At 36.1% G+C, this 26432-nt stretch overlaps 4 protein-coding genes and 1 non-coding gene across 7 annotated transcripts; 4 read left to right on the forward strand and 1 right to left on the reverse strand.

The window, feature by feature from the left end:
- Positions 1–3634: 3634 nt before the first annotated feature.
- LOC121240578 (serine/threonine-protein phosphatase PP1) lies at positions 3635–8232 on the forward strand. 2 transcript variants are annotated; one of them, XM_041138055.1, is made up of 4 exons: positions 3635–4229; positions 6886–7445; positions 7520–7741; positions 7837–8232. In XM_041138055.1, exons 1-3 carry the CDS (start codon positions 4052–4054, stop codon positions 7691–7693), a joined length of 912 nt encoding a protein of 303 aa, XP_040993989.1. In that variant the 5' UTR covers positions 3635–4051; the 3' UTR covers positions 7694–7741; positions 7837–8232. The 2 variants fall into 2 exon arrangements, with proteins under 2 accessions (XP_040993989.1, XP_040993988.1); XM_041138054.1 differs by having other exon boundaries at positions 3638–4229; positions 7865–8232.
- Positions 8233–9729: 1497 nt separating this feature from the next.
- LOC121240579 (DNA-directed RNA polymerase II subunit RPB7) lies at positions 9730–12934 on the forward strand. Its single transcript, XM_041138056.1, has 6 exons — positions 9730–9938; positions 10607–10772; positions 10849–10899; positions 11508–11573; positions 11673–11741; positions 12601–12934. The coding sequence occupies exons 1-6, from the start codon at positions 9823–9825 to the stop codon at positions 12661–12663; spliced, it is 531 nt and encodes a 176-aa protein (XP_040993990.1). The 5' UTR covers positions 9730–9822; the 3' UTR covers positions 12664–12934.
- Positions 12935–13564: 630 nt separating this feature from the next.
- Positions 13565–15747, forward strand: LOC121240580 (pentatricopeptide repeat-containing protein At3g46790, chloroplastic). Its single transcript, XM_041138057.1, has one exon. The coding sequence runs from the start codon at positions 13666–13668 to the stop codon at positions 15625–15627; it is 1962 nt and encodes a 653-aa protein (XP_040993991.1). The 5' UTR covers positions 13565–13665; the 3' UTR covers positions 15628–15747.
- A 320-nt stretch (positions 15748–16067) lies between these two features.
- Positions 16068–16141, reverse strand: TRNAV-CAC. Its single transcript has one exon. It is a non-coding gene; the product is annotated as a tRNA-Val (tRNA).
- Positions 16142–16228: 87 nt separating this feature from the next.
- Positions 16229–21953, forward strand: LOC121240581 (myosin-14). Of its 2 annotated transcripts, none has more exons than XM_041138059.1 (15): positions 16229–16413; positions 16546–16633; positions 16709–16755; positions 17196–17285; positions 17408–17461; positions 17880–17957; positions 18045–18113; positions 18189–18338; positions 18439–18544; positions 18632–18672; positions 19113–19202; positions 19285–19389; positions 20635–20784; positions 21331–21440; positions 21557–21953. In XM_041138059.1, exons 1-15 carry the CDS (start codon positions 16378–16380, stop codon positions 21630–21632), a joined length of 1290 nt encoding a protein of 429 aa, XP_040993993.1. In that variant the 5' UTR covers positions 16229–16377; the 3' UTR covers positions 21633–21953. The 2 variants fall into 2 exon arrangements, with proteins under 2 accessions (XP_040993993.1, XP_040993992.1); XM_041138058.1 differs by having other exon boundaries at positions 16231–16413; positions 18418–18544.
- The last annotated feature ends 4479 nt before the right edge of the window (positions 21954–26432 follow it).

The following is a 26432-nucleotide window of genomic DNA, read 5'->3' on the forward strand; positions in this document are numbered from 1 at the left end:
AGTTTATTTGTAGATTGATAATTTAATGTCACGTCAAGAAATTATGTTACGAGAACAATAATAAATAAAATGATAAATAAAAATTTCAATATATAATATATGATGTTTGACGGTACTAAATATATTTGTCTCTGATTTGGAAAAGAAATAAATGTTTGTAAATTTCAGATCTGCACAAGATATGTCACAGACGAATATATTATAATGTTTACCGATAAAAATATTTTCCAAAAATAACTGTAACACTCGAGCTCTAAGCCCAGGTTCCATTGAAGCCCAGCCCGGAAGACCCCTAGACGAGGCGACGTCGTTTTGGTGAGTCTCTTTTTTCCCTTTGTGATTTTCCTTTCTCTTCTCTCTCAGTCGGTCTTACCTCTCTGTTCACTCCCGATTTCTTCTCCCTGATGATTCCAATGTCTGCCCACGTTCTGCAGTTTTTTTTTCAGTTCCTCGTGAAGATTTCCCTTGCCACTCCTTAATCATTTCGATTTTCTTCTTCTTACCAATATACCGGTCCATCCTCACTCCGATTCTCTTCCTTTTACTCATTTTCTGGTTCAACCTTGCAGGAGCTGTGTTCTTTGTTTCTCTCCGTGTATTTGCAGAAACTCGTTGCCGCTGTTTAGGTTGCACGATGGTGAGTCATCTCTCTCTCCCTTCTTCTGTTTCTCTTTGTCTCTCTAACTGTTTTGTGACTATTTGTGGTTGATTGTTCTATATAGTCGGCTTGTGGGTCTCTAGTTACTGGTATTGCTACCGAGCCTCACATCGGAAGTACTAGACTTGGTAAAATTTCTCCTCCCACCATCCAATTTCAGTTTCATTTTTATCTTACCCTTTGTTTAATTTTCGCACACATCTCCTCTCCGTTTGAATTCGTAGTGTACACGTTCGGACCACTCAACTTTTCTCTTTTGTGCAGAAACACTTTTCTCTTTCACTAGAGATCTCTGTGAACTTTGGGCACAGACTTCAGTGGGTTACACCCTTTCGAAGTGGTTCGAATTTTGGTGACTCTTTTAGGTAAGTTCTTTCCAAAACTTTTGGTAGTTTTTGGATATTATGGTTGGATTGTGAAATGTGGTAGTGTTACGGATAGGATTGTGGCATTGATCAGAATTTGCACTACTGCAGTAAACTTTTAGAAATTTGTTACCTATGTAAATTTATGTTATTTTGGTATTTTATCTGTTGGATTGTAATTGTTTATGATGGAAGTGTTGAGGTTGAGGAGTATGATTGTTTTGGACGGTTTTGTGAGACTGTTTTGGGCTAACAATTGGGATTGTTTAATGTAATTGTTGGGTTATTTTTAGGCTGGTCGGGTTGGGTTAAGTGGCTATTGGATGGAAATTTCTTGGTGGTACTAGAATGGAAATATTGACGGTTTGAAGTGGGTTGTCCGGGTTTACCTTATGGAGAATTTTTAGATTAAAAATGGAGCTGATTTAAGCTTTATTAATTGAGCTTAGTGGTATACCTATTTGGATTATTAATTATGTGGTGTGCATTTATTGTTTTAGGTTGTGATACTGTTAGAGGACAGATCCAAGACATATCTTGTACATAGAAGTCAGGTAAGCGGGGTTCATATACTATTTTTGCATAAAAGAAGTGAAGTGAGGTTGTTTTTGAATTAAGCATGTTTAGTTTTGAAAAGAAATCTGAAAGCGACCTCAGATGTTTATTCTGCATATGCATAAATTATTTATAAGAAAAAATATTTTCTGTCATGACCGGTATAAACATGAGCCAATTTTGTACATTTTGTTTCTGAACTATGCAAAAGAGCGAATATGAAAAATCTAAAAGTTTTGTTAGGAATAAATGAAAATATTTTAATTTTGTTTATTTTGAACATGTGAAATGACCTGAAGCTATTCAATACTTTGTTTTGTTATGATGTGTCATTTGAAAACCTTAGCATGAAGTTCTGATTCTGTATATGAATGTGATCTGATTCCGATGATATTCTGTTCTGTTTTCTGTTAAGGCCCAGCCACGGGTATAATGGTGGTTTATAACCCTACCATGGGGTGAAACATGGAATACGGCCCAATCACGGGTATAATGGTGGTTTATAACCCTACCACGGGGGTGAAACATAGTATATGGCCCAGCCACGGGTATAATGATAGTTTATAACCCTACCATGGGGGTTAAACATGGTTATTAGTCCTGATGTGATGTTATGAGATGATATAAATATAATGTTTTAATTTGGATATGCCAATGGATTTTGTTTTGGGAATAAATTTGTCTTTCTAGAAATTTTCGCTCTAATGTTTTGCACTAAGTTTTGGTTTATGCATTTCGAAAGTAAAATAGGTGTTTCTACATTCTGGAAGAAAATGTTTTGTTTAGCATATCAACGTTATAAATGCTCATGTTTACATGCTAGTATATACTCTCTGCTTGCTGAGTTGTTGATAATTTACCCCTTACTCTTCATAATATTTTCAGATGACATTGATGGTTCAACTGGGGATCAGTATTAGAGTCTGTGGGCAAGATTAGCTGTAAATAGTTTTGGGTATCTCGCAATATTAGTACTGCTGTTGAACGTTATTTGTTTAATGTTGATTTCAATGAATTTAGACAGTTTATGGGACTTACGTCAATTTTTTTTTATTCTAGTTTGTTATTTGAGACATGAAGAAAAGTTGATATTTTTTTTAGGTTGTGATATTGAGGATTTGAGATGTGAGTATGTATGATTTATTGAATTGAAGTATTTACGTTGTTTTGGAGATTTGGAAGGATATATTCTTGATTTTGGAAATATATTAGTGTTGTTGGAATTGATATTCAGATTATGTGAGTTAATTCCCCGGACCACGGGATCGGGGCATTACAATAACTTTCTCAAGTAATTGATACCGGTCCTATAATGTTCAAGCTCATGAGATTCAATGCTTTTATATTCCTTAAGGAGAAATGCATTTGCTTCTGAGACGAGGAAGGGCAGTGTTTTTATTTTATATTTTTTTGTTTTATAATGATAACAAAATGAAAGAATTTTGTATTGAAAATAAATTATACTGTTAATGCTCATTTATTTTTATTTTGTGCGAAACATAGAAGAAGACTGCTACATTCTTAAAAGAATTATACAAAAACAATCTCACAAACTGACGTGATATTATCTGATCCGTTATATCTACTTTATAACAAAAGTAACTTTATAATCTGATAAATCACATTAAATCACGTCAGTTTGTAAGATTGTTTTTGTGTAATCGGCTAGAGTATTTAACCTTTTTTTTTTATAAATATGAGGTTTTAAAAACATGAGGTTTTAAATATTGCTAATTCTATGAGTTTGACATTTAACTGTATTTTTATCGATAAAAAAAGAGTTGGACATTTGGATTTAACAATATTAAAAAGAAAAAAAGAAGAAAAAAAATGATTTTTTCAAATTCCAATAAAACCAAATATAGAAAAACCTATTGAATCTATACGATTTCTTCCTTAAAAAATAAAGAAAATCTTAGGTCCAAGCAACCCCATAAAATCTTACCGGGATTAAATATCAAAACGAAGTTGATCTTTTTAGAGAAGTTGTGACCTGAACTGATAAAATTTAAGATTACAGGGGTTTCCGCCGCATTGAAATTGCAGTCGGCTCTCTTGATACTCATCCAGTTGTCTTGGTCTTGTCCTGTATTTTCTGAAGACACAGACATAAAGCCAAACCCTTGCTTCCCCCGTTCCCAACTCAATTTTTTTAAACTACCTTGTATTGCAATTTGCAGCACATAGTAAATAACTAAGCAAAAATGATAAAGCACTCATCTTTCTATTGCACATTAACTAAAAAAGTTCAGTAAACCCAAAAAAATCAGCCTCATTCCTCCACCTTCTCTTATTCCAAAGCACTCCCCCCACGCACCATACCATTTTTCAAAAAGAGTCCGCTCCAACTAATAAATTCGAACAAATACAAAGAGGCCGAAAGAAGAACACAAGATCGGATATAAACAGAGAGAGCTCTCTTCGACGCTTCGTTCTCTTTAAAATCTTTAGAATTTGTGGGAGTTTGGGAACTATGGACCCTGCGGTGCTGGATGACATTATCAACAGGTTATTGGAGTATCGGCAGGTGCGGGCAGGGAAGCAGGTCCAGCTCATGGAGACCGAGATCCGCCAGCTCTGCACTGTTTCTAGGGAGATCTTCCTCCAGCAGCCCAATCTTCTGGAGCTCGAAGCCCCAATCAAGATCTGCGGTGCGTTCTCTTTTGGTCAATATTTGCTTGTCTCGATCTTGAAAAAGCCTGTGAAAAAAATGTTTCTTTTATTATGGTTTCGATGATTGGTTTGATTTATTTATTTATTTTGCGGGTTGGGTTTCTTGGGATTTGGATGATGTGGGTTTTGCCTGGATGGAGCAAAATGGGTTTTTTGAATGGCTCAATGCGGGTGTTTGAGTTTTGCATTATGAGTAACTTCAAAGAAAGTAAGACATGGGGTTGAGGATTTATATTTTGAACTCAGGCTTCTGAGACATGTATGGTTTGTGATTGGTCTTGGATAGAGGGACTCTTTTACATGTGTGCTCTAGGTTTTGATAGAATGAGATTGACGAAGGAGAGTTTCGGAGTTGAAGAAGAAAAATGGATGCCCTGGATGACCGTAAAGTTTAAAGCAAGCTGAAGCGGGTTCCTACAGTCTGTCCAATCTGCGCCTTCAAATTTTCTTTATATAGCGATCGATAGGTGCTTACAAGTCTTACATTTATCATATAGTTTATACACTGGTGGCTATGAGATCCTTCCGAAGAAGGGAAGAAACAAATTTTGTTCATATTGTTGGAGAACTTCGAAAAATTATAATTGCAAACAAAATTATAGTCCTTTCTTGAGGTCAAATATAATTAAACAGAATCTACTTGCTTTTACTATGGGTCATTTGGAATGACTCTTGATTGGAGAAGTCAAGTTAAGATTGGGTTGTGACGACTGTGGAGCTTTGTAAAGTTTAGAGGGTAACATTTGCACACTTTGAAGTGTCAGTTGAAGCTTTTTCTACTCTCTTCTACATCAATTATTGGGAAAAGTGGTTTCTTTTTGCTGTGGCCTGGGGGGGATGTGTTGAATGTTCAAAGATTGTAAGCTTCTTACCAGCGTTGTCAGATGTGAAGGGTTTTCAAGAGAAATGTATATAATAGAAACTGCAATAGAACCAGCTTATAGCATATTTATTGCCATGTAAGAGGATCTTCTATCATCCATGAGATGATTGTGGAAGAACCAGCTCTATGTTACTAGGATGTCTAGAGGAGCCTTCACATCCATGAGGTGAAGAAGAGAAAAATGAAGAGAGATTTTTCCTTGAGGATGTTCTATGCAAAGAGTTATGATCTTTGTTTGGAGGTGTAGATGCAGTTATCATAAGGGTTCTTTGGAATTATGACGTATTTATCTTATATCACATAAGTGATTACACAATGGAAAATCTATAGTTCGGTTGAAATAATTACCTGGTCTCCAATACAGCATATTAAGGTCCCAATTGAGTTTTACCTGATAAAAGAAGGTCCCATTTGAGTATTGCCCAAAAATGTACCTTCTCCTTTTAAAGAAAAATGCTGTAGAAGAAAGAAAAACACCATTTGCTATGCAGGGAAGTAATTCTCAATTGAAAAAAAAAAATTTGCTTTTTGGTAGAAGCAAAATTTTCCTTTTTTTATTGATAAGCAAAATTTTATTGAGCATAAAGTAGACAAGGGCCCGGGTATATGGGACATATACAAGAGCGTCACCTATGCATGCTAGTTTAGCGATACAGTGGTTGTATAATATCAAAAGCTGAATAGAAACATGCCAAGTCTCAACCTTATCTTCTAGGGGATCACATTTATCCATCTTGAATATTTTCCAATTTATGAAACATAATTTTTCTTTTACAATTTTTCCGACTACATTGAAAAATGTAAAAAACTTGGTTGGTTGTTAGATTTTTTAGTTGTATGTGATGAATCAAAAAGAGGTATCTGTTTATTAATAATTTTGTTTCCTCTATATTCAATATAGACGGTCCTTTTTCCAAATTCTCGGAGGACTAATTGACAAAATCTAGTACTTACAAAAAGAAAAGAATCTAATTGACAAAAACTGTTTGTGGTACCATACATGATGCTCTAATTCCTACAGTATAATGTGAGAAATGCATCTGGGTTATGTCAAACTTGGTTAGTATGCTTGCTAGACCCTTGGTTATGATGAAATTAAGTCTCTACAAGCATTTTTTTATAAGGGTTGTGCTTATTTCTGACACTTTGAGATAGAGCAGTGTGACCACATAGGAAGACAAAAAAAAAAAAAAAAAACATCAGTTAAATCTGGATATATTGTTATTGTTATTTAGCAAAAAATTGTGGCATAAATTTTAGAAGCTGGAAGTTTGGGAAATGGCCTTCATTGCTTGAGAGAATATTCCTGGTACTAATGGCATGGTGAGTCGGTGACATAGACTTCATACTTCTTGTTTTCTATTAAAGGGCCTTATTTGAAAGTTGAGTAGCCAGGCTATGCTAACTTATTTTCTTAGAGAATTAACTTTAGGAATTGGAATGCTTATTTAGTATTGTATCGTCAAGCACTTCATTTGGCAGATGTATTCTTCTGTACATATTGATTTAACTTTATCACCCATATATAAAAGTTTGTTTTTTTTTCATGCCTAATATATAATATTTTACAAAAGAAAAAGAACTTGGTGACTCTTTGATTGGAGTACCTTTTGTTGTGTCTGTGACTGGAGTTTGGATTATTTACTTGCTTGCATTTTGTTTATCACCTTTGAAGTTGAGTAGTACTAAGCTTTGTACTTACCCAAAAAAGTGCATACTAATCTCTGTTATTTATTTATGTTTTTTACCAGGTGACATTCATGGACAATATACTGATCTTTTGAGGCTTTTTGAGTATGGGGGTTTTCCTCCCAATGCCAACTATTTATTCCTTGGAGACTACGTAGACCGTGGCAAGCAGAGTTTGGAAACAATATGCCTTTTGCTTGCTTATAAAATCAAATATCCTGAGAACTTCTTTCTTTTGAGAGGGAATCATGAATGTGCTTCAATTAATCGGATATATGGATTTTATGATGAATGTAAACGCCGGTTCAATATAAGAATTTGGAAAACTTTTACTGATTGTTTTAATTGTCTTCCTGTGGCTGCACTCATAGACGACAAAATATTGTGCATGCATGGTGGCCTTTCCCCTGATTTAACAAATTTAGATCAAATCAGGAACTTACCTCGTCCAGCTGATGTTCCGGACTCTGGTTTGCTTTGTGATTTACTTTGGTCAGATCCTGGTAGAGATGTCAAAGGCTGGGCAATGAACGATCGTGGAGTCTCTTACACTTTTGGTGCTGATAGCCTTTCAGAATTCTTAACAAAGAATGACATGGACCTTGTTTGTCGTGCCCATCAGGTGAGTGACATTATCTTCTTTGCCCTTATTTTTTTTCTAACTCAAGCAGCTCACAAGGATGCATCTTGTTCCAGGTTGTTGAGGATGGATATGAATTCTTTGCTCACAGGCAGCTTGTTACAATATTCTCTGCTCCCAATTACTGTGGTGAATTCGATAATGCTGGTGCTATGATGAGTGTTGATGAAAGCTTAATGTGTTCTTTTCAAATCCTTAAGCCAGCAGATAAAAAGCGCAAGTTCATTTGAACAGAGCCAATGAGGACTGCAGTCTGAACGCTCCTTAAGCTTGCTAATGTAAGTCTCTTTCTAATTCTTAAACTTTGTTGTTACCGAAACGTCTTTGTTTTCAATTTATGTTAGTATGAAAAGCTACAACTGTGATGCATTAGCTATGGGCTCGTGAAACCTTGCTTGCAGAATGCCTCTCCCATCACTCAGGAAAGAACACTTCGAAGATGAAAAGGCTGGCTTTGAAGCTCCTTCAAACTTCAGTTGAACATCTAGTATCTTTTTGTGTTGGAGGTATGAATTACACATTCAAAATGTCTTGAGAAGGAGCTGAATGACTTCTCATTTAGGAGCCAATTGCCTTTTAGGGTGGTGGCAAAGGCAGAATTTTCGCTTTAATCAGTTGTCAAAGCTCTCACCGAAAAATTGTGGTGCGAGTAAATGTATTGGGTTTTGTAAATGACTGCCTGTGTAGACAGACTATGGTCACTGATTGAAAAATGTTTGATCTGCCAACATTTTTAGTTATCGAATAGTTTCACTTGCTTTCTTCTTTTCTTCCCTGTTTTTGACACGATTATGGTCTTTGAAGATTCAATGTTCATCCATTTATCATACAAGTGATATGCTTTTAGACATAATGCAGCATGCTCTGCAATATGAGTGCCTTTGAACTGTTGCCAAACCTTCTATCATTGCATTAACCTGCACTAGACAGTGTAGACACCAGAAGAAATCCGCAGTTATTGTGATTTCCGGTATGTGATGATGATACTAAATTCCGAAAACTGTTGTAATGTGTATGGGAAATGTGGGGTGGGACTTTCTTCACAACCTCTGCATCGAAACCCTAAACCCGAAGCAGTTTGCTTTAAGCTTTCAACTGCTGGTGGCTGCCGTTGAAAGTATCCCCGGCGACTTATTTTGCCACCATAACCAGTTGCCTTCGAAGTGAAAATTGTTGGTTATCAAGTTACTGATGTTATAAGAACCTGTGACAGCCGATGTGTAATCACTCTCGTATGGACTTACTTGTATATGGACTTTCTCTGTTGCCAAGATTTTATTTTCAATCAATCTTTAAATTCTTTTCTTTCAATAGCATCTCGGGGGTTGGCAAAGTGCCAAGTGCTTTGGTCTTAGAAGTATTTTCTTTCCAAATCTACGGTTATAACTCTTTGGTATAAATAATATCTCAGAGCCATGTTCCATCGATAAAAATTCAATAATTTATTTAAGAGTATTGACACTGGGCCATTTGAAATTTACTGCTCAGATGACCTTTTTAACGTGACACTACCAAATAGTGCCATATGATTTATTGAAAAAAAAACATATATTCAAATCAAAAGGGCGATTGAAAATACAATAAGAGGAAAACTGAAAATACAATCTCTAGGGTTACTATGTCATTAAACAAAATTCAATAAACCATGCTTTTATCTTCGAGCTCAATTTTATCAGATGAATATAAAACAATTTGTTGAAAAAAATAGATCTTTCATGTTTAAATGATCATCCCATAAGTATTCAAACTACATCATTAAACATTTAAATAATATAAAAAAAAATGAAATAACTATAATAAATTTTACATATTGCAAAACATTTAGCAGTATGTACTACACATTTGTTTTTATCTTCTATTTTTTTATTTTCTTTCTTAACAGATATATGGTATATGACTGTTGAGTAAAAGAACTCTAATTAATTTACGTGAAAAATAATAAATACTGATTTTATATGTCAGTATTTTGTAATTGTAGGTGAAATCTTAGGGATTTAAATAGAGGGAAAAATTATAAAAATAAAATGACAATTGATAATTCGGCAAAAAAGAAAGTAATACTATATATAGTTGTGAAATGTAAAAATATTATGTAATATTTTTAAAAAAGAATGAGATCAATTATTAAAAAATTAAACTTTGATAATGTAAATCTCGTATTTTTTTTTTTCTTTTCAAAAAGATACATTTTAAGATTATAATTTCTTAAAAAAAAAAAAGAAAAAAAAAAAAAAAAAAGAGAAAAGATGAAGGCAAGTGAGCTAATTTGAGTGAGCGCTCAGAATACAAGTCAGAAGTCAAAAGCCAACTCCCGCAACCTCTAAAGGTCGTTCAAGGACGGAGCAAGCGCAGAGGAAAGATGTTCTTCCACATAGTACTGGAGCGGAACATGCAGCTACACCCGCGCCACTTCGGTCGTAACCTCCGCGAGAACCTCGTCTCCAAGCTCATGAAAGATGTCGAGGGTACGTGCAGGTCAGGTCCTCTTAATTTTCGATTTTCCTTTCTATTCTTTTCTCTGTTTGGTACCCTAGAAAAACCGGGATTCTAAATAAACGAGAATCTTAGAAAACTAAATAGGGATACTTGAAGGATAATTTGTTTTTTAACAAAAATGTTAAGCCACGGAATTGAAAGTTCTCTGTTGCTCGGCTTGGTTGCCGGGAAAACTCATTCAAATGAGAAGCCCTAATATTCGTTTCCTCCCTTTGGTTCTAAAAAAGCGTGTAGGAAAATCATTTGAAAGCTTTTGGTTTCATTAATTTTGTTTTGCAGATTCTTTTCTCCATTACCACTTTGTTTCGATAATGCTGTATTTGATTACAGGGAAATCAGATGAATATGAAAATATAAGGTTAAAAAATCTATAAATAGTTTACCTGCATTCAATTGGGTTCGTAGATGGACTCTGTTAATTGTTTATTTATGTGTAAATGGGTTTTGGAATTGGGTTTCCTTATGGGCAAGATCCCTTATATCAATTTCGTTTAAAGCAAAAATGTTTTGTTTTAACAGTATCATTATACAGAATCAACTTATAATTTAAAGAAAGAAAAAAAAAACAAATAAAATGTATAGTCTCTTCACTATTTCCGAACAAATAGACAGGATTACACCACTGAAGATTATCTTCCCTTATGCAGCGGTCGACATGGGTTTGTGGTGGCAATAACCGGTATAGAGAATGTTGGGAAAGGGTTGATTCGTGATGGGACAGGGTTTGTGACATTTCCAGTGAAGTACCAATGTGTTGTATTCAGACCATTTAAGGGAGAGATTTTAGAAGCTGTTGTTACCATGGTGAACAAGGTGTGAATCTGCAAATATGGATTAATTTTATTTATAACTTCTAAAAGATATTTCTAACCAAGTAGAATTCGTGCAGATGGGATTTTTCGCTGAAGCTGGGCCTGTTCAAATTTTTGTTTCAAACCATGTAAGTGTTACTTTCACGTTATATAACATTGCTGCCTGAAAACTAGTATACTTTCTTTACGTTATATCCCATTTCAAATTCTCTCTTTTTTAGTATCTTGTTGTCTTGTTACTTATAAAAAAAAAAAAAAAAAGTATCTTGTTGTCTTGTTTTTTTGTAGGGAGGGTTGTTGATTTCCTTCTCTTTTGTTGTATTGTCTGTGGCTATAATGGTATTTTGTTTCCTATTTCTCCCTAAATTGGCTCAAGTTTATCCTTCAACAATCTCTTTGGACAGCTTCTATAGACTTTACTTAATTTTCATGATTTTCTTGAATTTTTTCTCCCTCTAGATAGTTATATTCCTTGAATGCATCTTTTGAACTTAGATTGTGCGTTTTAATGAAGTTTGATCACCAGCCCAGTGATAGATGCTGGTGTTGCATGTATAGATGTCTTTGAAGTAGCATGACAATTAAGGTTTCTCATCTTGTATAAATTCTAGTTGTTGGTTCTCAAAGCTTCTTAGAGTGTTTTCATCATTCTTGTGGGTTCACTTAAATGCTTTAATCCGAGATTATATCTGCTTTGATTGTTGCGCAAATATTACCATTCCATTCTTTGTTTTAGTTGATACCGGATGATATGGAATTCCAATCTGGAGATATGCCAAATTATACAACTTCAGATGGATCAGTAAGTCTTGGTTCCGACTTATTTTCAGAAGGAGACTTGATTGTTAATTTTCTAGTGAAGAATTGTATTCTTGACATTTAAATCTTGGTCTTCGTGCAGGTCAAGATACAGAAGGATAGTGAAGTACGCCTGAAAATAATTGGGACTCGAGTTGATGCTACAGAAATTGTATGCCCTGTTCTATCATGTTGTTACTATTTGAAGCCTCAACTTGCTGTTTTTTGTAGCAGCCGTAAAATTCAGCTAAGTTGGTTAATTTACTCAGTTCTCTTTCAGGGGAAAAAAAAAAAAAAAAACCTTAAAACGCCATTGAACTCTAGCTCAAATAATATTTTCTCTGCTACTAAAATGGAGTAGAAGGTGAGATCATGGATTCAAGACCTACTGTTTAAAAACCAACAAGAAAAGATGAAACACAAATTTAAAGCCATACAGTAGCATGGCTAACGATTCGGTCCTTTATCAATTCATTAGTAGTAGGTTATAAAATTCTTTAAAATAATATATTATGTTGTCCTGAAACTCCAGGCCCTTGCGTTTTCTGTCTTTGGAAGAAGTGGCATCTTCTCCCCCACATGAAAGGGTTGGTTTTTGAGGATACCAGTGTAATCCTGTATGACTGGGTTTCTTGGGGGTTGATGCAAGAAACCTTTTAAATAATGGACCATAAGGTTTCATCCTTGAAGTCTGTATCGTGTTTTTTTTTTTTTTTTTTTTTTTTTTTTTTTTTTTTTTTTTTTTTTTTTTTATAACAAGGAAATCCTGAGAATATGTAAATGCATTTTAACCGGTTAAACCCCAGAAAATTCCATCTCAATTTCAAATCATAAGCTGGAATTTGAAATCCATTTGGTGTTGACTGTTGAGTCTTTATTATAGAACTTTGAAGTGGATAGAGTCAATGAAATCTTAGGAGTGCAAAGACGCTTTAGAGACATTGATAGAGTTTAGTGACCTTTTGAGATAATGAATGTGAAATTTAGCTTTTATTTTTACATGTCTTCTAATATATTTTCTCTTTCAACAGTTCTGCATTGGTACCATAAAAGATGATTTCTTGGGTGTGATAAATGATCCGGCAGCTGCATAGCGAAGTTGCTAATGACGTTTCTGGTGTGGAGGACGCTTTTTCCATACCAGCTTGCAAATATAATTTTTCTTCATGCTAATACACTCCTAGGATGATGCTATGAATATTTGAACTGATTACTCTATATTGGACCAATTATATGGTACTATCTTTCTTAATTTGTTTTATTTCATACATTGTATCCCGTTTTGAGGTGATTGTTGGGGCTCCATATCCCTCCAGATGCATTTATCTTCCGGTTAGTAATGAAATTATCTTGACTTGAAGAGAAGAACAAGGGAAAGGCTTTACAATGTGCCCTTAATTATGGCCTTAGGTCTTCTTTCTTTTAGTAATGATATTTTAGAGTGGTATATGTATATGTAAATCTTAACTAATGTTCTCGAATTTTTCAATAATAAATATGTTTTCATATTGGATTTTTGGGTTTATAATTTTAAACTAATGCGTCAAATATTTAGCTATAAATGCTTGGATTCAAGATGATAATTATTGGTGGGGTAAATTTCCCTTTATTGAATTTTCTGTTTCCGGACACCTGGTGCCAATAAAAAATTTTCCTGTATTGAATTTACAAGCAGTGCTTGGTATTCGGTGAAACACACAAGAGGTGGTGTGTTTTTGTTTGAGAGAAATGATAGTTGCAGTCGTAAGTACGTAAGCGCTGTGCAATTACTTAAAAAAAATATGAAATTTACATAAAAAAAAAATAATTTTTAATAGTGGATCTTATATTTTTTTAAAGTGATTGTATGACGTTTGTGCACTTCACGATTGCATGTAGTATTACTTTTGAACTTTTAGAACCTAAGCTTACATAGGGCTACCAATCATAAAAATTCCATACAAAAGTTTAAACAACACAGCTCACCTGACCAAATATAAAGATATTTTTATGTGGAAGTTGGATGGGAGAGTAGAAAGGAGTATTTAAGGACCTTAAAAATAAAAAAGGTAACCCCAGTCTGGAGCAGACGACATCGTAATTCTCATGTGAATGTGATGTGGGCGCTTCACTCTCCCCACAATCTCCAATCGTCTTCCACCTCCACTCCTTTCTACTTCCCCACTCGCTCTTCTTCAAGACCACCAATCTGCTCCCTCACCTTAAACCCAAAGAATACGGGCATAAACTACAACCAGTTGATACAGTCTTTATGTAAACAAGGCAGTCTCAAGCAAGCCCTCCAAGTCCTTCCTCACGAGCCCAACCCGACGCAGCATACCTACGAGCTCTTAATCCTCTCTTGCTCCCTCCAAAACTCCCTCTCCGATGGCGTTGACGTTCACCGCCACCTCCTCGATGCAGGGTTTGATCAGGACCCTTTCCTGGCCACCAAACTCATCAATATGTATTCCGAATTGGACTCCATCGATGACGCACGGGAGGTGTTTGATAAAACTCGTAACAGAACGATATATGTTTGGAATGCTCTCTTTAGAGCGCTTACGTTGGCGGGTTATGGCCAAGAGGTCTTAGGTTTGTATCGACGGATGAATCAGATTGGGATTCCATCTGATAGGTTCACGTATACGTATGTGCTCAAAGCTTGCGTTGCTTCGGAGTGTTTGATTTCGCTTCTCCATATGGGTAAGGAGATTCACGCTCATATTCTGCGACATGGGTATGAATCGCATGTTCATGTTATGACTACTTTGGTGGATATGTACGCTAGGTTTGGGTGTGTATCGAATGCTAGTTGTGTGTTTGATTCGATGCCTGTGAGAAATGTGGTCTCATGGAGTGCTATGATTGCGTGTTATGCGAAGAATGGGAGCCCCTTTGAAGCTTTGGAACTATTCCGTGAAATGATTCTCGAGACCCACGATTCAGTTCCAAATTCAGTGACAATGGTCAGTGTTCTTCAAGCTTGTTCAGCTCTTGCCTCATTGGAGCAAGGGAAGCTGATCCATGGTTATATCCTTAGAAGGGGACTTGACTCTATCCTGCCAGTAATTAGTGCCCTTGTGACGATGTATGCAAGATGTGGTAAACTTGAATTGGGGCAACTTGTTTTTGATCGGATGGCAAAGAGGGATGTTGTTTCCTGGAATTCCTTGATTTCAAGTTATGGGATTCATGGATTTGGAAAGAAGTCAATTCAAATTTTCCTAGAGATGATTCAACAAGGACTCTCACCGAGTCACATATCATTTGTTAGTGTTTTGGGAGCATGTAGTCATGCCGGGCTTGTTGAGGAGGGGAAGATGTTGTTTGAGTCTATGGTTAAAGAACATAGGATATATCCTAGTGTGGAGCATTATGCTTGTATGGTGGACCTTCTTGGCCGTGCCAATCAATTGGATGAAGCAGCCAAGATTATCGAAGATATGCGGATTGAACCAGGACCTAAGGTTTGGGGTTCTCTTCTTGGCTCATGCAGGATTCATTGCAATGTGGAGCTTGCAGAGAGAGCAAGCAGAAGACTGTTTGAGCTTGAGCCTATGAATGCTGGGAATTATGTGCTTCTAACTGATATTTATGCTGAAGCTAACATGTGGGGTGAGGTAAAAAGAGTGAAGAAGCTCTTAGAAGCTCGGGGACTACAAAAGCTCCCTGGTCGCAGTTGGATAGAAGTTAAAAGGAAGATCTACTCGTTTACGTCTGTTGAGGAGCTTAACCCACAGATTGAACAACTCCATGCTTTGTTGCTTAAATTGTCAAATGAGATGAAGGAGCAGGGCTACGTGCCACAAACTAAAGCTGTTCTTTATGATCTTGATACAGAGGAGAAGGAACGAATTGTATTGGGCCATAGCGAAAAGCTTGCTGTTGCCTTTGGACTCATCAATGCAAGTAAAGGGGAAACAATTCGGATTACCAAAAACTTAAGGTTATGTGAAGACTGTCATTCGGTTACCAAGTTCATTTCCAAGTTTGCGAATAGAGAGATTCTGGTTCGAGATGTGAATCGTTTTCACCATTTTAAAGATGGGATTTGTTCATGTGGAGATTATTGGTAGTTTTAACTTCATTTATCATAATAATTGGAAAGTGAGCATTTTCGCCAAATATTTGAGGCTCCTCAAATGTATACGGACAAAATTTGTGTTTGACAATTATTTTACAAGCATCTTTCATTAACTGTTCTATTCTTTCCCTTTTCCTTGATTAACTAGTTTATATAGACTGTGAGTATGTATTAGAAGGAAAAAATGATCACCCCATTAGTGGTGAAAGATCTTTTTGCCTGGGGAATCTACATCCTAAGACCACACTCCCACAGGGTTGTGTTGAAAGAGTTAAAAAAAATTTATCATCAGTCACTATTTATTACCCTATAATTCTATTTCCTATAAAAAATATCTCTACACCTTATGAAAAAGTTATAAGTGTGAGATGTGAGAGTGAATAATAACTGATGCGTAGTAAATCTCAAGAGTGAAAAATAAAAATTAAAAAATGTCTGAGCCCGGGTTCGAACCGGGGACCTCTAGTGTGTGAGACTAGCGTGATAACCAACTACACCACCCAGACGTAGATGTCTATTAAATTAAATATTATCTTTAATAAACATTGGTTTGGACTTTGCTTTTAAGCCTCCAGAAAAACGTTTCTTTTCTTCTTCCTTTTAAATTCCACAAATACGTTTGCTCGTCTTCTTTGGCGGTCTAGTTTGGTTGGGGAAGAATTGCAGGGAAACGCCGACTCCTCTCCGATTGAGGAGGGAAAATCAGTATTAATCTCTGCAATCTGTCATCTTTAACGCTGCCATGGACGCTCGGCACGCATCCCTCGCTCGAAGAACGGTGCTGATCCTTCGCCCTTCTTCACCATGCTCGTCTTTCGCTTTTAGTTTCCCGAGTTTCGTATTCTTTTCATGTGCTAATTTATCCTCTATATATATGTGCGTGTGCGTGTGCGTGTGCGTGTGTACACAGTTGGAAGAGATTCGTCAGAAGAGAGCAGCCGAAAGATTGAGCAAAACTTCTTCGGGACCAGATCTGAGCAGAGCTTCCGTTCCCACTGGTCTCTTTCTCCCTCTCTCGCTCTCAATTATGTGAAGGTTTTCGTAATGTATAACTTTTTTCTTCTGGTCCACAGATATTGATGGGATGAAAAAATCAGAGAGCGCAAATCGACTCATGGAGGTGGGAACCGAGTTCTCCGTTTTCTTTTTCTTTTAGGTTTCATCATAGGGTCTCTTCATTTTTTTTTTCTAAATTTCCCTCTTTCTAATTTTTATTTTTTACGACATTCTTTTTCCAATTTGTAAAGAATTTTGGCACTGAAAAAATTTCTCGGTTTTTAAGTCTTACCTTTTGTTTGCTTTTCCGAAGATGGGGGGCTTTGACAATAGAAAGTTTCTTACAAAGAATTGCATATTGACAGTTTATTTCATTTTGCTAATGATGCCACTTACTGCCGGCCACCATTATATGGCGTGAAAGTTGAGCTCGTAACTTATTAATAAATGTTAAAAAAAGGTTCTGTTCTTTCATTGCATGTTGTAGGCAATCAAATGCGGCAGTTTGAAGCAATTTTTCCTAAAAAACGTTCCTAAAACAATTTTTCCTAATCACCGTTGCAGACCGATGTTAGTGGTTTAGTATCTCAGCTACAAGACCTACAGAAGAAGAGTGTGGAATTGGAGGAAGAGAACAAGACGTTGACTTCAAGGGTAAGGCTATCATATTGGATATGTGTGTGGGCATATATATATATATATATTTGTTCTGTATGTAATGCACAGCTGCGAAGGATTTTGATAATGAATAATGATCTGATATGTTTCTGTTTAAGCTTCAAACAAGGGAAGCTGAGAATGACATGCTACAGAAGCGTGTGACTGATCTGGTAATTGAAGGCCTTCATTATTCTTTATTTATTTATTTGCATAGAAGGGTGTGTTGATTAACATCGCTGTGTGCATTTCCACTTGTGTTTGTCATTGGTGGACACATTATACTTTTTAATTCCTTTGGTTTGGGAAGTCGTGGGAATGATCCACAATAATAATTTCTAGACGAGAAACCTAATGAGAAATTAAAAAAATGATTAGCCACACAGCTTTGCTTTCATATGGTGAGAATCTTTTCTGTCTTCCTTTTCTAGGTGTTCTACATTGTCTGAGTTTTAGATCTGTGCACTTTTTCCCATACATACATCATACCACCTGAAGTTTTATGGCATGAAAAAAAGTTCTAGATGTTTTGGTTAAATTTTTCAACGTGAATTAGCTTTTTGTTTTATTCTTCTTGGCTATAAATTGCAGGAACAAAACACTGTACCATCTCTGAGAAAAGCTCTAAAGGATGTGGCGATGGAGAAAGATGCAGCAGTTGTTGCGCGGGTAAATCCCATGCACAATATATGTTCTCATTTCATATTTTTTTATTCCTTTCATTCTTCACCTAAAAAGTATCATGCGTTAGTGTAGGAGGACCTTTCTGCCCAGCTTCGCATGCTCAAGAAACGGTTAAAGGATGCAGAGGAAGAACAATATCGAGTATGCAATCAGTTTTTATGTATATATTGGCATTGTCATGTTTGTTTCTTGTTTTTACCATTTCTCTTTCAATAGGCTGAGGAAGATGCTTCAGCCTTGAGAGCAGAGCTGAACTCAATACAGCAACAAGCAATTAATCCACTTGGTGGAATCAGCTCTATTGGAAATTCCCCAGATATACAAACCTTAGAAAAGGAGTTAGCTAGCTTAAAAACTGAGTTCCAGGTTAGACCGTTAGAACTGTTTATTTTTATTATCTTATCTTTCTTTTTATGAGTTTCTAATGGCGGTTCAAAACTTATAGCAAGTCTCAATATTGAGGCAGCAAGAGCAACAACGATTAGCAGAGGAGCTAGCCCGAACTTCTGCTCTCTTAGCTGAAAAGCAGGAGATGGAAGAGAAATTGACAGCTTTAACTAGAAGGGCCTCGGGTACCGTTCATGAAAATTTATGAACAGTTTTCCATTGTTCAGTCTTTTTTTTTTCTTTCATATCATTGACCTGTTCGTGCAATGCAGAAGAAAGCTCAGAAAAAGCGGCTCAAAAGGGGCTTTCACTGGTAAGAGAATTTCTTTGCTTGATGATCTTATTTATGGTAGTTGTGTTCATAATGATATCGACATAGGAATTTTTGTCCTACTTCGTTGAAAGTGTTAATTCTTTATTTGCAAAGAAAATATGTCCACTGCTGATCTTGTGGCAAGTTCATAGGCCCAATAACCAGTGTGTTTTGATGGTTATGACTGAGCTGATGTTTGACAGCTTTAGCCTGTACGAAGCACAGTATAACATAACCACAGCATTTGAACTTAATCCCACTTTTCCTAGTATTGTCTTGCTTAATTGATTTGCTGGTGATATTTGTATCATTGATTACTTATATACAAAAAATTGTATCATTGATTTATGCATCTAACGGGGACAGTGAGTGTTTTGGAGCTTCTGTTGTTCTATACTTTACCTTCTTTTTTTTATTATTATTATTATTTTATATTGCAGGAAGACAAGGAGAAACTTGAGAAGCAGCTGCACGATATGGCTGTAGTGGTTGAGAGATTGGAGAGTAGTAGACAGAAGCTTCTGGTCGAGGTTAGTCTTACCCCTTCTGTTATCCTTCATTAAAACACATTCTCCATGTGATGGCCAAAATAATTCATTATGTTTTTGTCAGATTGATTCCCAATCTTCAGAGATAGAGCGGCTTTTTGAGGAAAATTCTAATCTCTCGAGTTCTTATCAAGAGGCAATGGGCATAGCAGCGCGCTGGGAGAATCAGGTACTAACGAGTGAGGGTTCTACACAATTTGGTTTGTGGAAATAGGGACGTTCTGATTGATGAATCACATTCTAATTTCATGTAGGTATATCTTATTGAAAGATCATGGAATTTTTTCCCTTTTAGCTGCAATGCATTAGTTCATTGCCTTTTTTTATGGATTAGATTGAACAGTTTTTTTTATTTTTATCTGTAAACAGGAATTTATAAAAATAGCGTAGATTGAACTGTTTGTAATCAGTGTATATATTGTACTTATAAAAAAAATTATGTGGTATACTAGAGGATTTGAGTCATGAACTTGCACTTGCTGTTTTTAGAGGACTAGAAAGTGAGGCTCATGTATGAAATGCATGCAGAATTTAAAACAACACGTGGAGCCTCTAATGGTGGTCCTTTGTCATTGTTAGATAATTATGATTTTTTTTTTTTTTCATCTTGGGCTGGAAAAGCATATGGGAATTTTCTTAGGACAAGAAGTTCATTATGATTCATGTGAACGCATGTATGTTTTGGATTATAATGTCTATTAGTGCATATTTAAAATGCATTTTAGAGGATATATTTCTTTTCTTGGCCAGCCTTACATAATCTGTGACCTGGTGTGTTGAACATAAACCATAAAGTTTGGGGAACAACACACGTATGTTTCCATATGTCTATGTGATTTGATGGTACACTCAAATTCTTTGTGGAGATCTGGAGTAATAAAATGATGGGTTTGGATTATTTGGTTAATAAAACTACTCACAGAAATGGGGAAGGAAAATTTTTTATTGTAATTTTTGTAGACCTTTGAACTCAATGTTATAAGCAGATGGCAAAAGGTTCATTTTAGATCATTTTGCACTAAAGAAATGTTAACTATGAAGGCTTTTAAGGACTGCATAACCGATATACTTTCCTTCGAGAATTTATCTGCAGAATGAATCGGTATTTTGATTCTTGAGTTTATGCAATGTTTCAGCCTCCTTTCATTCCATACAGCGGCTGATACATCTTATTGTCCATTATCTTTGCGGTAATTAGTCGACCATTGAGCTTTTAGGTTTAAACTGTTGGTAACACTAAAAAGGTATTCAAGCTTTCCTATTGATTATTGGTTCTAGTATTTGCTAAGTTTCTTTAATTTATCTTTTTGCTTAAGCTCTAAGTTTTATTAATTATTTTAAGAGTGGACATAATTTCTGTTGGCAATTGCTGTATTATCGATGGTTTTCTTTCTACCAACACATGACTTTGCAGGTGAAAGACTGTCTCAAGCAAAATGAAGAGCTCCGTGGAACTCTAGATAAGTTGAGAACAGAACTGGCCAAGGGCTTGCCTGGAACTTATAGAGATGGGGTGAACGAGACTGGTCCAGCACCTACTACTACTGAAGTTCTCTCTCTCAAGGTTAGTGGTTGATTAAGACTGCGTTTGGATGTTGAACTGAGTTGAGATGAATTGAGTTCTTTATGAATAGTAGTGAGTTGAGATGGTGGAGTAAGTTTTGTGGGGCCCACTTAAGATGAGTTTAGATGTGTTTGGATGTTAAAATGAATTTAGATATATTTATGAGAATTTAAAAAAAGTTGTGGGTCCCACGTGTAAAGAGGTGTTGAATTGAAAAAGGTTATGAGTTCTACATGTAAAGAGGTTTTGAGTTGAGATGAGTTTAGTGATTTGAGAGTTGGGCGTTTGGATGTTAGACTCAGCTTAAAATTAGATTGAATTGAGTTAATCTCAATACAGTCCAACAGCCAAACGGGGCATACTGGGTTTGCTTAATCCTTTCTGAAATGTGGATGTAAGTTGAGGTAGAGCAAGTCCAATACTATACTTCACAACAAAGCATTAAAACTGATCTGAGAGGGGATGCCTTTCCGAAAATTCTTGCATGATCAGGGCTCTTGTTCTTTAATAACTTAATTTGCAGTCTATTTGACTCCATGTTCACAGGTCCAACTTGCACACGAACAGAGCAAAGCAGAAGCACTGTCAGCGGAGGTTATGCAGCTCTCAGCCCGACTTCAACAACTCTCGCAAGCGTATAATGGTCTTGCAAGCCTGTAAGATTCCCCCCTCTTTCTCTGTTCATCAAATCAATTCATCTGTTGTGAATTACATAACCTCCCTTGTTTATTTTTTTTTTTTCTAAACTAAATAATAATAATAATAATTGCAGCTATAAACCAGTACTCCGGAACATTGAAAGCAGTCTCATTAAAATGAAGCAAGATGGTTCTGTGATCGTGCGGTGAATGCCAGATTGTGAGCACTTATGTGGTGATATTTTTCATGAGCTCATCAAACAAGAGCGTCCCCATGTGTAAAGGGTTTTAAATTTGTGTTTGGCATTTTTCTTTTTTCCTTTCTTTAGAAACAAAAAATGAGAGATGGCATGAGGGATGCATTACTTGTGAGAAATTTTGTATTACAAATTTACAATTCATATTTTTTTTTTTTTAAAAAAAAAAGGAAAAATGTATTGGTAGAAACCACGATTAGTGGCAGAAACTAGTTGCCTCTTACTGTGCAGTATTACAGAATTCGAGCCTGAATGTTGGCTGAAGTTTGATTAATTGGACAGACTTATAAGGAGAATTGTTAAAATTCTCAAAACTTTTTATAATTTCATTCTCAAACATCACTCGAATATAAAACACTTTTCAATTTCAAATTTATAACATTTTCATCTAATCATTAATCAAATACAAATTAATATAATTTTTACAAACTTCAAAATAAAACTCAAAAATCAATAAATTTTTAATAAATTTCAAAACAAAATTAATATTACAATAAAATATTTTAACTCAAATAATTTTATTGTTATTCACAAAATTTTGAAACGTGCCCTTAATATTATCATTTTAAAAACGAGTTTAAACATTAAAACAGTTTAATCTTGTTTGTTTTTACAGATGAGATAGGTTGAGATTAAAGTTAAAAGTTGAATAAAATATTATTAGAATATATTTTTTTAATATTATTTTTATTTTAAGATTTGAAAAAGTTGAATTGTTTATTTTATTTTATGCATGAATTTGAAAAAATTGTAATGATTAAATGAGATGAATTATGAAAACAAACAAGTTCGAAATTGTGAATTTATTTACTGGATAAACACTTGGTCAAATTGATTAGCCTCTAGGTTGTACTTGTACAAAAGGTGGTACGAGGGTGGCTGGGTAGGGGTGGATCTGAGGCACAACTATTTCCAGTCAGTCAGAAGAGAATGAGGTCTGGGGGGGGGGGGGGGGGGGGGGGGGGGGTGGAATTAGAACAATCATTTGTTTAAAGACCAAATGATTTTTATGTCAGACAACTACAGCCTGTCTAATAGTGTTGAAAACATATGCACCTGCATCAATGGTGTTCTCAGCAATGGGGTGGCATCGATTTCTCTGAAAATCATTCCTCCTAATGCTGCTTTAGTAAGATTATACCCGAAATCTTTTGAGGATTTCAACTTTTTTAAGGAATCTCTAGCTTTATAAGCTTTATAAGCATTATTGATGAAGCTTCACAGCATTTTGGCTTAACCTAGGTTAATTACTGTAGTTCAATCATTTAAGGTTGTGTTGCATCCTAGAAGCAATTTTCTTGCATAGCTGGCTTGGCTGGCATGTAGCCGTTGATTTCCATAAAATACATGATGGAAACCAGGTAATGAGAAAGCTTTGTACTAATATGAGAACAGGAAGAACATAAAAAGAAAAAGTTTCATGAGTTATTCTTCAAAAAAAGTCCTTAATTTATGCTAACAATGCTTGTTAGCCAAGCAATCATGTAATAATTAATGTTTTGGGAACCTTTTCAAGTGTTTATTATTGAACAACAAAGCCACGAGAAAGAAGTGTAATTGAGTTTTTGCTGAAGATCCAGTGATGAAGAGCAAAACCTTATGTTTCTGCATCCCAAGCCTCAAGCACAAAGAAACCAACCATCGAGACTCAGGTAATAGTTCTCCACAACAGAAAGCTTCCCATGACAAGCCCCGAAAAGGCGGCAAAACCAAAGAACATGCTCCTATGACTCCAGGTAATCACGCCGATAATGCTGGTCCTGATGCTGTCATAGCTGCCCCTGCAATGGGTGCAGCCAGCATTGATGCTTGTGGTGATGGTAGTGCTCATGGCAGTGGTGTGGTTGGCAGCGGGTGATGCTACTGATAGTTTGTAGCTGTGGCCCTTCTGCTTCATTATGACTGTTGAAAATATTTGTTGTTTTTGAAAGGAGGAGAAGACATGTTGGTTTTCTTTAATTACTTTCCTCATTTTTTTCCCTTTTTTTTTTTTTTTTGTCTTTTGTTTTATACTTATGATTGGAAAGATTTGAGGGAGTGGACTCTGTGGTGGATTGTGTAAGCTGGTGAAGATAGATCAAGAACCCATGATTTTGTTTGATGTGTGGAACATTGTGTAATAAGAGAGGATGTGAATCTGGATTTTATGTTTTCAATTTCCTGTTATTACAGTAAATATATATATGTTTTTCCTCTTCTGTATTCTGGTGCTTTCCTGCATATGACAGTTCATTTTCTCTTACATTTTCTTCATCCTGTGAAATTGCATTGAGAATGAATTATTGTAAAAAAAGGTCACACATAAAAGTAATCTAGCCTTAGTGGTGTACCTAGATTCTTGTCCTTTACAAAAATCTTCTGGCTTCCTTAATTGTGTGGGTTGAACAATGTTTTTATATACACTACTAGTCTGGCAAGCAGAGAGAGTTTTCTACTTTGAGGCAATTTTGAGGCGATTTGGTCGTTCTTTTTTTGGTAGGTCCATTTTTAACGGACTTTCCTTTTTCTTTTTTTTTTTTTTTTTTTTTTTTTTTTTTTTTTTTTTTTTTTTTTTTTTTTTTTTATCCTTCCTTCAAATTCTACTCCTAGGGCTGCCTTGAGTCGGCGTCCCTTACCCCTCTGATGGCTTTGTCGTCGACGGGGAATGCTGTGATTTCTTATGTCTAGGCAATGTTTAAATCGTCAGAATCTGCTGGTTTCAAAATTCCTATGCGTTTTTTAGTGGATATCAATGGTGATCTAGGGTTTATTTTTACAAAACCTGAAATGGTGAAGGCAGCAGAGGATTTTCGTTTTGCTCTCGTCATGAAGTTTATGCATACTTGTCCTTCTATCGATAAAATCCATTTGGCAGTGGTTAAGACGTGGGAATTGGAAGAGATTCCTACAATCAGTTTTATGGATGATTTGCACTTGCTAATTCAGATGAAGAATAAACGTGATTTTGTGCATGGATGGGCACGTGAAGAGAGATTGTCGAAGGGCTCTATTTTTTGGTTGTTCAAATGGATGAAAGATTTTGATTTTGATAAAGAATCTTCATTGGCTCCTCAATGGATCTATTTATCAGGCTGGCCGATGCATCTATATCGAAAGGATTGTTTGCAGATTCTAGCTACTCAATTTGGACGTTATCTTGGGACTGATAATGCAACCCTGAATAGGACTAGAGCGTCGGGTGCTAGAATTTGTATAGAAGTGGATTTATCAGTGGAACCAGTGCAGGGTTTTCCCATTATTTTATCCCCATCGAAGTGTATTAGGCAAAAGGCACGGTATGAAAAATTTGGATTATATTGTCACAAATGTTATCGCCAGGGAGATACTTTTGTGGTCTGTAGTGTTGGTAAGAGATGAAAGGCTGATGGTCAAAAGAAGAAAAAACAGATCTGGCAACAGGTAGTTAAACCTGGTAAGGATGAGTCTTCAGAGTTTCAGACGAACTCAGTTCTGTGACTAATACAGAGGATCCTAAACAATTAGTTGTAGGGGAGGTAGAAAGGACCTCTGTGATTGATGGTCAGGCTGTGTAGAAGATGCAAGATATTGTGCAGAATGTGGTTTTACTAAATAATATGGTTGACGGCCAGGTTGTGATGGATGTACAAGAGAATGTGCAGCAGATTGTTTTGCAAACTTTTGTGCCGAGTGATGTGCCTGAGGCATCGAGCAAGGGTGTGATGGCGCAAGTTATGGTGTAGAATGAGAACGTGGTTAGTAATGTTCAGTGCAATGAGGCGGAATGTGAGGAGATTAGGAGCGATGCTGATCTAGGCAGTCCTGTTTTGCATGAGAAAGTGGTCAGTCCTGTTGACTTGGGCAGCCCTGTTTTGACATCTAATTCGGTGCATTCGCATAACATTGCTAGTAACGCAGAAACAATTGTTTTGCCTTAGGATGACGAGGCTCAAGGCGTTGAGTTTGTGCAAGGCTCTGTTTCTGACCGAGAGGGGGTTGGGGGGGGGGGGAATTCCGTCGGTGTTGGGGAAGAATAAAGGCTTCGATTCATATGTGGAGCCGAGCCATATTTTTGGAACATCGAAAGAGTTATTAGGTAAGGCAGTGCGCAAATCACAACGGGTTCCCACCCGGTCTCAAAAATTTAATTTATGATTGATTCTATTTTTTATTGGAACGTGCGAGGTTTATGCGGTCTAGAAAATGTATGAAGAGTTTATTTTCAAAATATAATGTTTCTCTGGCTGTGATCTCGAACCTTTTGCGGAAGAGGTTTGTATGCCCGCACTTGGTAGTCTCCTTAATTTTCCTTACTGGTGTTCTAATGAGGTAGAGGAAGGGAAGCTTTGGATTTTTTGGAGAGCCTCTTAGGTTTTTTGAATTTTTATGCTGCTAGGCTCAAATGATTACGGGTTGGTTTACATTAGATAACAAAAGAATTCTTATTTCGTTTGTTTATGCTAAATGTTCTCAAGTTGAAAGAAGAGGTTTATGGAGAGAACTTGCTGAGGTTCAGGTGGTGGAGCAACCCTGGGTTGTTATAGGGGATTTTAATATTATTCGCAATGATTCGGAACGTATTGGTGGCAATCCTCGACCTTTGGCTTCTATGGCAGAGTTTAATGATTGTTTAGATCAGTGTGGCCTTGTTGATAACTTCAGTGGTGGGAATCATATGTCTTGGTGTAATGGGCACGATGGAAGTTCTAGAAGCTGGGCTAAATTGGATAGGGCAATCATTAATAATGCTTGCACCACTCAGTTTTTATATGCGCATCTGGAATATTTGAGAAGG

Source organism: Juglans microcarpa x Juglans regia, chromosome 7S (assembly GCF_004785595.1).
Source record: "Juglans microcarpa x Juglans regia isolate MS1-56 chromosome 7S, Jm3101_v1.0, whole genome shotgun sequence".
Taxonomy (NCBI): domain Eukaryota; kingdom Viridiplantae; phylum Streptophyta; class Magnoliopsida; order Fagales; family Juglandaceae; genus Juglans; species Juglans microcarpa x Juglans regia.